We start from the raw sequence: 12,559 nt of genomic DNA, 5'->3' as shown, positions 1-12,559 counted from the left end.
TGAAGCTCATCCTGAGGCCACGGCCCCACTATCAGTATTTTCTCAGTATTCGGTCAGTATTTTTGTCAGGAGTGGGAGCCAAAACCAGAAGTGGGTGATAAATGCAGAATTGGTGACTTGTTTCTATTATACCTTTTCTCTTATTGTTCCTCATCTGGTTTTGGCTCCCACTCCTGAGAAAAAATACTGACCAAATACTGATAGTGGGGTTGTGGCCTGAGCCTGAGCTTCATAGAAGTATAAAGATGGCAGCAATGGGGCCTTCAGCAAGCCCCTGGCTGCCATTATAATCCATCGATGCCCAGCGGCCACATCACGGGGGACCATTGTTAGCTGGTGGATACAAACACCGGCAACTGCACAATTTAAACACCACTCTCAGGTCTGACCACTGGTGTTAGACACAGATGCCGGCAACGTCGGGCTGGAGTACCTGGGGTCCACCAGAGAAATCATTCTTGGGGCCCACTATGTAACTACGTAGAAATAATACAAGACCTCCAATTATGTGGTAACACGTGCTAATATCGGGGTGTAATATAAAATACAATGGTTCACATTTATAAAAAATGGCTTAATTTGAGCCAAATCTTTAGTGTAGTGACTTCAACTCCATCACTCTATATTTATCAAATGTCACCCCAAATGATAAATTTGGTACAAATTGTGAAACTTTTTAAGTATGGTGGTACATTTCCCAATGTTAAAAAAAAAAACAGTGTCCAGTATGTTAAATGTTGCATATTTGTATACATGTTTATTTATTTTACTCACTTATATAGCGCCACTAATTCTGCAGCGCTTTCCAGATATCATCATCACTGTCCCCAACAGGGCTCACAATCTAAATTCCCTATCTGTATGTCTTTGTAGTAAAAAATTATTTTGTACAAATTGCAACTTTTTCTGCATGATAAAAATGATTGCAATATAAATGCATTGGTCCATGCCTTTTTTAAGACAGCCAGAGCCGGGACAAGGGCACTCCTCTCCCCATTCACAAGCATAAAATCAATTTAAAATAACAAATAACAATAATCCCTTGGCACAGATGAACGTACCCATTGCTGCCATATTAATACTACTGTGAAGTCCAACTTTAGTCTGGATTCATATGAATTCATGAGACCATTATTTACACTATATACTGAAATACTGTGGTATTAAAGTAAACAGAACAAGTGATCAAAGGATCACAGATTCAAGTTCCCAAGGAGGTTAAAAAATAAAGCAAGAATTAAAAAAATATGTTTTAAAAAATATAAAAATTCAAATCACTCCATTTTCCCAGGATTGCCTACCCTCTCCATATATAGTGCACTGAGGTCTGGGCTGGTTTTACAAAAAGTGTGGACTTGGAATAACTTAAAGGGCCATAAATACTAAGATACATTTACGGTGCATTTCCATGAACTAATGTCAGGCAATTAAATGAGCACTGATCGATTATATACATGTTATATACATGTTGATTGTTGTTGGTCATGTACTGCAATATTCCCCAACTCCAATCCTCAAGGCCCACTAAAGAATTATATTTCAGGATTTCCTTAGTATTGTACAGGTGCCTGATTTGATTAGGGGTGATATGAGTGGTCGGAAAGAAAAGCTTTTAGTCAGTTAGGGGCTATACAAAGAGAGGGGGCTCAGTCAGTCAGTGACGATACAGGGGGAAGGGGCTCAGTTAGTCAAGGATGTTACAGGGGGGAAGGGTCAGTCAATCAGGCATGATAAATGGGAAGGGAGCTCAGTCATTCAGGACTGATATAGGTGGAGAGGGCTAAGTCAGTCAGGGATCATACATGGGAAGGGGGTTCAGTCGGTCAAGGGTGATACAGGGGGAGTGGGCTCAGTCAGTCAGGGGCGATACTGGGGGAGGGGGCTTAGTTGGTCAGAGGTGATATAGGAAGAGGTGTTCAGTTACATAAGGGTGATACAGAAGGAGGAGGCAAAGTCAATAAGGGGTGATACAGGGGGCAGGGGCCTAATTGGTCAGGGGTGATACAGGGGGAGGGACTCAGTCAAACAGTAGTGATACCGGGGGAGGGGACTCAGTTGAACAATGATGATACAGGGGAGGGGGCTTAGTCTGTCAGGGTTGAAACAAGAAATGGGGAGGAGGGCCCTCACTCAGTCCTAAATGACTAAGAGCTCTATATCACCAATGATTAAAGTTCCCTCCCCCATTAACACTCAGTATTGGGGTTGGCAGGGGACTCAGTTATGGGTAATAATACTGCTCAGGTACAGAAATCTAACATTTGGCGAGCGATGTAGCAGGGAGCCGTCTTTCTCCTTCTGTGCTTCTTACTGTAAGCCTGAGACAATGTGGGGGAGGGGAGGTGCGCTACATTTCTAATCACAGCATAGCTCATCATCTCAGTCGTGCTGTTCAGCCGCGGAGAAGAGGACACAAACAAAAGTAACAATGATTGGCTGCACTGCTGCCAATCAGTGTTAGCCTTAGCAACAGCAGCACCGCTCTCCTGGTTTGATCAACCCACAGAAGAGCAGTGATAGGGAAAGGATCCAACAGGATGGAGCAGCATTCTGCTCAGTACAAGAAGTACTCCTGCAGTCTGCAGCAGAAGAGAGATTCAGTGATGCGTGCACTGCTCTCCCAGGTTCTTTAGTGCTGAGAGGAGCAGTCAGAAGTACTTAGTAACTTGATCACATAAGCTTCAGGCACAGCAGCTCACATGTTAGTCCTACTGATTACTGTTCATTGCTCCTCCCAGCATTAGACAACCGAGGAGAGCGTTGCTTGTGTCACTGAATTTCTCTTGTGCTGCAGACTGCAGCTCACTTCTTGTACTGAGCAGAATGCTGTTCTATCCTTTTGGATTCACTGCTCTTTCACGCATTGAACAACCTGGGAGAGCAGTGCACATGTCACTGAATCTCTCATCTGCTGCAGACTGCAGCTCCTATTGTGTACTGAATGGAACGCTGTTCCGATCAGCCATTTTTTTTTTATCACCACTGTGCCTGTAGCTGTAGACAGTGCCTTCACATGGGCCCACCAGAGTATCTTCCGGTCCTCCGGTGGGCCAGTCTGACTCTGGATGTCGGCTATATAATGTAGCTAGTGACGCGCCCCCAGAGCCGTGGGGTACTCGGCAGCCGGGCCTATGGATGCTGGTGGGGGATATCACAGTGGCTGGCCTGGTCCGTGGCCCAGGGCGGTCAACAAAAAGGGGAAATATTTATAGGGGATTTGTAACGTTCGTAACGCCACCTGTGGAATGCGGCCAAAGGGAGCCGCCGCTGCGGAGCAGTCCTCTGAAGCTGATGTTACTGCAGCAGTCATGGTGTGGCTCTCCACAGGAAGAGCTAGCTCCAGGGCAGTGTAGGTGTTGTTGGTTGTGCTGGGCATTGTAGTGCAGGGGGGGAAAGATGGCGCAGCTGAAATAATGGACGGAGGCAGTGCGGTGCAGTCATCCGAGTCTTTACTCACAGTTCTTATGTAAGTTCCACAGATGCACTGTACGGGTGTCAGCCTCTCACGTCGCACTGCGTTCACCAGAACAGGGGTTCGGCTCTTCCTCAGGTTGGTTAGGAGCACCTGACAGAACCCAGCTTTCTTGTGTTCCTCTCTAGACCGTCTTCACGCTGGGTCTTCTCCCTCCTGCCCTGCGCTTCCCCACTCTCAGTGCTCTGAAGTCTCCCCTGTCTCACTGGAGTTCCCGAACCTGCTTGACCCTCACGGAGATTAGAATGAGGCTTTGGCAACTGAACTATGAAAGCCAGAAGCCTCCGGTTTTTCCAGCCGAGACCGGAAGTAACACGGCTGGTCCAGGGGCCGGTCTCCTTCTTGCGGCCTGATCCCTCTGTCTTCTGACAGATTCGGGGCGTACGGGTGCCATCCTGCACTCGCCGTACCCCCTGGGATCCCTTCAACAGAACGGAGCCTACTCCTCTGCTCCCCTCCTGGGCCTCTAGCACTAGGCCCTACTTGTAGAGCAGAGCTCCTAAAGAGACTCTGCTCCCAGACTGTCTTCACTCTCTCCTCTCACTGACTGAACTGCCACCCTAAGATGGCTCCCCATTATATACCTCCTTCTATGGTGCTCCCCTAAACTGCTTCCTCCATGCACACCCACTACTGGTTCCCCCTACCTTTGGTTCCCCCCACTCCAGCCAGGGACAGGGCTCAGCACCGTGCACATGCATCTTGCCCTTCCAGCCGGCCTGGAGCAGTGTAGTGTTGAATGCGGGTGTTGGGGTTCCGGGCCGCACTCCCTCCTTACCTGAGAGAAGGAGACACCACACCTCTGGGTGAGGTGCAGTACCTCTACGGCGACTGAACCCTCAGGGGCACCACACTAGCATCATAAGCCCTCTCCACACTCAGGAACCCCTGCAATCACATACAAGTACATGGATTTGCCTTAAGGGGTTAATAATTATGATATATCATGCGTGCATGGTAGATAAAGTGAATGTTAAGTCAGGAAATGTCTTTCTGTTCTAAACTGTGCTGTATGAATTTCATAGATAACGGCTAGAAAACCCCCCAGAATAAACTATATAAATATTTCCTGCCACTGCTATGTGGCATATAGATTTGGGGTTCACAAGCTTTTATATTGTGAAGTGTGATAATGCAAAGAGCCTCCTACTTTCTTCACACTTTCTTTATGGAACCAAATGTGGAAAATGAAGCAAAGGACATGTAATCCTCTTGCTAGTTAGTAGTGAAAACGTGCTTGTCTCCCAGCATATAAGGGGTGTGGATGGGTTGGAGTTTGCAGCCGGTATTGGTGTGGTCCCTGTCTTTATGTTTTTTGCCCCCTCTTCCTCCACTCTATAATAAATGTTTGATAAAGTCTGTCTGCCTTGTTTTGTAGCTGTATAGTCCGTACACTTCCTGTTGTGTTGCCCTTTTCTACCTTTTTAGGTTTAGCAGGAAGTTACAACCACAATATCACACTTAAGGCAGCACCATTTTCACAGCTGAATTTTTGCAGTACCACGCAGCCATAAGCAAAGCAGTGGGACTTACAGTAAGAGTCGTTCTCATAGCACAACCTAGCCACGATACAGGACATGGTTATAATAGTGCAGTCTGGTAAGGTTACGGGGTTAAACATGTGGCATTGCATCAGTTCTGGTTACAGCATCTGACAATAAGAAAGTTAACCACATCTAGAAATACTTACCAACAATATCATTACCTAAAATGTAGAAAAAACTCACAGGGGTGCCCAGTTACTGCAACACAATTGCATTTGGTCCTAAACTATGCCTTGCAGCTTACTATCTTGTCAACATAGTACTCACCATCAAAGATTATATTCCCAGCTGTGATAGGGCCCATGAAACCAGATGGCTCCATTTTGAATTGATTACTGCTTATTTTTCATAAACCGCCAGCAATTCATTATTTTTACCTACCTCACCAACCACTTTACTGTTCTCGACTCACTGTACCATCTCCAACTTTTACAATGCTAGTTTACGTTGCTAAGGGTCCTACAGGGTCAGACATATTGGCTCTAATGAATCAAAGCTTTTACGCCAGAAAACCCATCAAATTCAGGATGAGCAGTGGTAATTCTTACTCCACAAATCTTACTCCAGTCCCTGACTGGAGTAAGATTTATGGTGAGGCGCATGCCTCTTCGAGCCTTGTCTGATTCATTAGGAGTTGTGCACCTCCTAATGGTCCAGGAACCTTGATGAGTCAGAATCATTGTTCCTGGTTGCCCTGAAATGCTAATATTGCTGATGGGGGAATTTCAATGTAAATAATGGAGCATTACTAACATTAATAAGCTTTTCATTAGATGTATGCAATTCTTTGGTTGCATCTTATCTCACATCTTTATGGTTTCAGAATGTGGACATTGGCATCAAAAATGCACATTTTATTCCCTCCAAGGATACACATTAATTTTTTCCTCAATAGGATACACATTCAATTTCTCTCATTTGACCTGAATATCTCACACTGACCAGCCTGTCTGGAAGTAGGAGGCAAACATAAATTGGAGTTTTGAGTACACGCTTGGCAGGCATTGTATAGGAACATCTCTTGCACTGTTTGGGAATATCTTTGATACTCTATAGGGACAGCCCCGGCAAAAAACAGGGCATCACAGGCACTACATAGGAAGAATGGGAAGCATTTAAGGAAACCAGGATGGATGAACACAGAACTTAAACACATGCTAAAAAGAAAGAAAGAAATGTTTATTAAATGGAAAGAGGGAGGCATATCTAAAGAAGATTATAATGCAGTCTGCAGATCCTGCAGGGCACGTATCAGGTTAGCTAAAGCTGACAATGAATTAAGGCTTGCAAGAGATGTCAAAAGCAATAAAAAAGGATTTTGGGGGTATGTCAAAAGTAAAAGAAAAGTCAAAGATGCTATAGGATTTTTACAGGATGAAAATGGAGAAATGGTAAGAGAGGATGTTGAGAAGGCCGAACTTTTTAATTCCTATTTTGCATCTGTTTTCTCTCAGAAAGAAAATGTAACATCAACTGATCTTCACTGTCCTTTTAAAGGAATAGAGGAATCCAAGTTATCAGTAAACAGAAAGATTGTGAGGGAATATTTAGCTAACATAAATGAGTTCAAGTCTCCAGGTCCAGATGAATTACACCCCAGAGTACTGAAGGAGATTGTAGAAGAAATTTTAGAACCACTCTCCATAATCTTTGAAAATTCTTGGAGAACAGGAGAAGTCCCAGAAGACTGGAGAAGAGCAAATGTTGTTCCTATCTTCAAAAAGGGGAAGAAGGTGGACCCAGGGAACTATAGGCCGGTGAGTCTGACTTCTATACCAGGAAAGATCTTTGAACAAATTATTAAACAACATGTATGTAAGTACATGGATAAGAATGAAGTGATTAACCAGAGTCAGCATGGGTTTGTAACTAACAAGTCATGTCAGACTAACTTAATTTCCTTCTATGACAGAATCACTGACTGGGTGGATCAGGGAAATGCTGTAGATATAGTATATCTTGACTTCAGCAAAGCATTTGACAAAGTATCTCACATCATCCTTATTGAAAAAATGACCAAGTATGCAATGGACCAGGCAACTGTTAGGTGGATTCATAACTGGCTTAGTGATCGGACTCAAAGGGTGGTTGTAAATGGCTTCACATCCAGCTGGATGAATGTCTCAAGTGGGGTACCACAGGGCTCCGTCCTGGGACCTGTATTGTTCAACATCTTTATCAATGATTTAGATGAAGGAATTGAGGGTAAACTGATTAAATTTGCTGATGACACAAAGCTAGGAGGGATAGCTAATACTAGAGAAGAGAGAGAGAGGATTCAAAAAGACCTAAATAAACTGGAGCAGTGGGCAGCAACCAACAGAATGGTTTTTAACAGGGAAAAATGCAAAGTACTACATCTGGGCAATAAAAATGAAAAAAGCATATACAGAATGGGAGGAATAGAGCTAAGCAACAGTACATGTGAAAAAGACTTAGGTATACTAATAGATCATAGACTGAACATGAGTCAACAGTGTGATGCAGCAGCAAAAAAGGCAAATACAATTCTGGGATGTATTAACAGAAGCATACAGTCTAGATCACGTGAAGTCATTATCGGTCTTTACTCCTCTTTGGTCAGACCTCATCTGGAATACTGTGTACAGTTTTGGGCACCACATTTTAAAAAAGACATAGACAAACTGGAGCAAGTTCAGAGAAGAGCGACCAGAATGGTGACTGGTCTGCAAACCATGTCCTATGAGGAACGGTTGCAGGATTTGGGAATGTTTAGCTTGCAAAAAAGAAGACTGAGAGGAGACTTAATAGCTGTCTACAAATATGTCAAGGGCTGTCACATTGTAGAAGGATCATCTTTATTCTCATTTGCACAAGGAAAGACTAGAAGCAATGGGATGAAACTAAATGGGAGGAGACACAGATTAGATATTAGAAAAAACTTTTTGACAGTTAGGGTGATTAATGAGTGGAACAGGCTGCCACGAGAGGTGGTGAGTTCCCCTTCAATGGACGTCTTCAAACAGAGGCTGGACAGACATCTGTCTGAGATGATCTAGTGAATCCTGCTTTGAGCAGGGGGTTGGACCAGATGACCCAGGAGGTCCCTTCCAACTCTACCATTCTATGATTCTATGATTCTATGATCTTTGAAACATCATGGAGTCATCTCACATACTGATTGAGAGGATCTTTGGAAAATTATGGGACATCTCATGCTATCCAAAGGGGGCACTTTATTGGAAAATCTCTGGCAGTGTTTACAGGCTCCTCTGCAACTGTATCAAGACATCTCGATCACTAGATGGTGATATCTCTAGCACAGTATAGGGGCCTTCTGGAGGGTCTGTGTAGAAGGCAATCTTGGGGGACCGGTGGCAGGCAATGAAGTGTGCTGTTGCTCCACCCTGCCACTGTGCTGGGGCTTTTTATGTGGGGTTATAATGTGGGGCAACATTAAGATGGAAAACAAGAAAACAATAAACATTACAAATAGTAAGTTAATCAGAAATTCTTTATAGTAATACATAGCGGCATGAATGTTATGTACATTTTACTAGCGGGAAATGTATTATATTTTATTAGCTGTGCTTTTGTGAAATAATTTAAGTTCAATGAGATCCACTGTGCTTACTATAGAATTAGAAATGGTCAGTATGGTTGAATGTTGGATCTAATCATCGCCGGCCTTAGTTATGTACGACCTGAGCAGCAGCACATGTTGCTGGTTTTCTGACTGCAGTGGGGGTTATATTGAGTTAAGTCCAAGTTAAGACTTAGTTAAGATGCACTTAATTGACGTGGTCTTTATTAACATGGACTCAATTAAGATGGACTCAATCCGGACATTTCCAGTCAAACGAACATTGGGTCTATTATTCTGGCAATGATAACCGAAGAAGAAACAGTGTCAGTTTTATCTCAACCGAAGATTGGCCGGCAGTGTCCTGAAGTACAATGCAGTCATTAATAGAGTCATCTCGATACGAATTCAAGGAGCGCCAATCCATGTTACAGTTATACAAGTCTACTCTCCAACAACAGATGCCGAGGAAGAGGACGTTGAACTATTCTACGATCAACTTGAAGAGGAAATTAACAAGACTCTAAAACAAGACGTACTCATTATCATTGGACAGTGGGCCACGGCAAACATGGAACCATTGTTGGAAACTTTGGACTTGGTGAACAAAATGAAGCTGAAGGAAGATTCATTGGCTTTTGAATGACAAATCAACTGTCCATCATGAACACCTTCTTCCGAAATCACAAACGAAGACTCTACACATGGACCGCATCGAATGGGGCCTATAAAAATCAGATTGACTACATATGTGTTTGCCAAAGATGGAAGTCGTTGATCATTATCGTGAAAACAAGGCCAGTAGCATTGCCTGCCCTTTTTTCCCAATTGCCATTTATTGCCACTTTATTAACCTTCATACTAATCAGGCTATAAAAGACAAACTTGTAACAAGGTAGCACTGGTGCTTAAATCGTCTAAACCGAGGTTTGGCTGACAGATTGTGAAAGGGAGATGTGTGGACATTGCTGCGGTATCAGACTCCAGCTACAAGACATCTCTGTTGCCTCTGAAAGGGACTCTATGGTGGACTTGATGGTGACTTGAGTCAGTGAAAGCAGGAAGTAAGGAGAGGAGGGAGATCGTGGTGCTGCATCCAAAGCTGTGTGTGTGCAGCGTGCTCGGAGCTGAGCAGGACTTTGAGTAAAGGTGAAATTATGCCTATGACTCCTGCCAGAGAGGAAGAATCACTTTGGGGGGACGACTACGGTTGGATGCAGAGTTGGATTCCCCCCAAGGTATATGTTTGATGTGAAGGGCCTTCTCCTAGCCTGTCAGACTGAAACTGCACTCTTGTGACAACTCCAGGATCCTCTCCTCGGTCTCCCAGCTAAGTGACCGATTGCACGATCATACAGCTTCTTCAGAGATCAGTTAATGGTTGGTGAGTCCTTAGCTCAGGCCCCACCACAGGGATCCCGGTGGGTGTCTGCATGCAAACTATAGAGAGAGTTTGGCGCCAAACACAGGTTCTCAGTTAGAGACATTGTTTGCTATTAGGGCTGGGTGAACCTTTGGCTAGCTTCTCCCCTCAGTGGGTGAGTGTGTGTATAGATAGTATAACAGTATTGTAATCATAGAGAATTGTTACGTTTGTGAACATTTGTGCTTTACCACTGCAGAGGTCGCCTCTTGCACCCATCTGATTACATCCTTGCTCTGGATAACACTCGGTTACTGAATTAGGCGGAACCACTGTTTAGGCAAATTATAGTTCATCTTTTAGTACATCCTGGTCCTGTCAGTTGTGCAGCGCAGGGGACCTAGCTGTCCTGAGCTGGGTGTGTGTGAAGTTTATCTGTATTCCGTTCTTGCGTTGCCGGGGCACCCCAGTTTTTGTTCTTAGTAAAAAGGTGTTCCCTAACAAATTGTCTGCTAGTATCCTTTGTCCTCGGCCCGCTGTATTCTGAGAGAGACATCCCCGGTACACGGTCTACAGGATTGATATGTATGGGGGCGCAGATTAACTGTTGGTCGGGAGAGATGTTGATCGTACAGGTATGATTTTGGACTGCTGATCACATTGGTCTTGGCATTCTCATAAAAAACACAGGAGCACTAAACGTATTAACACTCTTGTGTATGGGAGAGTCGGCTGAGATGGCTGTCGACTGAATGATTGACCAAAGTATCGTTCAGCTGGAAGTCATCTAATGTGTATGACCAGCCTTAAATGCAGATATAAGTAATGCTTTTGGGAACTGTCAGTTTGAGGGCATTGTCAATCCTTTCATTGAGTCCTTTATAAAACCTTGAAAAAACCTCAGTGAGAGGATTGAAATGTTTCAGAGATGAATTAATAAAAATCTGTATACCATTTCTGCAATTCATATGATGTAAGCATAAAAATGGGCAAGCAACAAACGTAAAGATACCCGCAATTCTTATAAGGACCAAATTATCATGTGTAGACGACTGCGTCAGACTATCACCAAAATAGGAAGAGTTGTAGGTGTCAGAAGTGTCCACACAGCCAATCAGATCTCTCGTTTTATTTTCAACCTTACTTTTATGGAAAGAAATCTGGAATCTGATTGCTTTGGGCAAGACCGACACTTTAGACAGATTTTATGTTTGAGGTCTAGTGTATATATACAGATTAGAGTGAACATATCGTCCATATACAAATATAAGTGACAAAACAATTCTCCCTACAGCAGTTGTGAAATTTAATTTGGTAATTAGGCAAATTATACATTCATAGAACATTTAATGACACCTATTTGTAGCACTTAAAAAGCTCATAATATAGTTATTGGACATAAGGAAACCCATTGTAATGATACAGCTACATAAAATACGTGAGTAATAACATGTACTGCTGTGACATTGTAAAATACAGGCTGTATGTCATCGAGTGCAGTATAGCACAACATTACTCTGTGCAATGTAGATAATAGATAACATGATAGATCAATCAATCAATAGATCAATCAATTTATATAGATATATTACAATACCTTTTCCTGTGCACGGGAGAATCTCTTCTGGACATTTTTGGCAAACACCCCTGCACCTCCTTGCTTAGTTTCTGCCATAGCTGTTTGACAGCATATGTGGTTTCCTAATTCTGCGTGGGGATGTTTGCAGTTGAAGAAGTGTCAGCTCCGCCCAAATTTTACATCTTCCGCTGTAAAGTTCCTAAAACCACTTCACTTTTTTTTCTTCTGAATTGCACTTACTTTCTTTACAGCAATCAGGATTGTGCAGAGACTGAAACTACATTCAGCGTAATAATATGCAAAACCCCATGTTGTGCAATGTAACAAAACCAGTAATACCTTTAGGATATTTGCATCCAGCTTCATAGTAAATGTCACCATATTGTGAAATATTTTAATATTCCACAATGTGTGGTAAGATTTATTTATGTATCTCTGCGTGTCATAACATCTCAGTGATTGTTAGTGTCACTTTTCCTGTTTTGCTGCAGTTTTACATTGATGATTCTTCACTTGCTCTTATATGTGTTAGATAACTATGCAGAAATATTTCTCATTTAATGAACGCAGTGTGGTCAACTAATAAGCATAGGAAAGACTGTACCCTGTATATAAAATATTACGCATAAAGTAAGAACAATGGGACTGATGTATTAAACAGACTAATTCTTAATGTAAACTTAGGGCCCAATTCATCGTTTGCATCCTTCATTTTTCCTATGGCTTTGTGGTTTTCGTTGACGTTTCTTGTCACACATTCATCAAAATTACGCACACAGTTCACAAATTTTGTACAAAGTAAAAAAAAAGTCTTTTTTACTATCTTAAATAGTTTTGTGACACAAAAAAACACATTTTTAAAAAACATATATCTGAAAAATTGCTCAAAAATTTCTGGGATACATAAAATTAATCCAAAAGTGACGAAATACTGAGACTTTTTGAAACATTGCAAATGATGAATTGGGACGAAAACATCTGGAAACTCTGAACCCTGCCCACAGTGATGAATTTAAAAAAAAACAGGCGAACGCATAAAATAGGCTTTAAAAAAGGC

General features: G+C 42.6%; 1 protein-coding gene across 4 annotated transcripts in view; it reads right to left on the bottom strand.

The window, feature by feature from the left end:
- Positions 1-11,826, bottom strand: part of BIN2 (bridging integrator 2) — a 63,772-nt gene extending 51,946 nt beyond the window's left edge. For 2 of the 4 annotated variants that reach the window (XM_073663225.1, XM_073663226.1), the window contains exon 1: positions 11,521-11,825. In XM_073663225.1, coding sequence (XP_073519326.1) covers positions 11,521-11,598 — 78 coding nt within the window. In that variant the 5' untranslated portion in view covers positions 11,599-11,825. Of the gene's footprint in view, positions 1-11,520 lie in introns of all 4 variants that reach the window. The other 2 variants (XM_073663227.1, XM_073663228.1) reach the window with 2 other exon arrangements.
- Positions 11,827-12,559: the final 733 nt, after the last annotated feature.

This window comes from Phyllobates terribilis, unplaced genomic scaffold (genome assembly GCF_046119375.1).
Source record: "Phyllobates terribilis strain yellow unplaced genomic scaffold, ASM4611937v1 Scaffold_2__4_contigs__length_985480577, whole genome shotgun sequence".
NCBI classification, from domain to species: domain Eukaryota; kingdom Metazoa; phylum Chordata; class Amphibia; order Anura; family Dendrobatidae; genus Phyllobates; species Phyllobates terribilis.
This window is presented reverse-complemented; position numbering and strand designations above follow the sequence as displayed.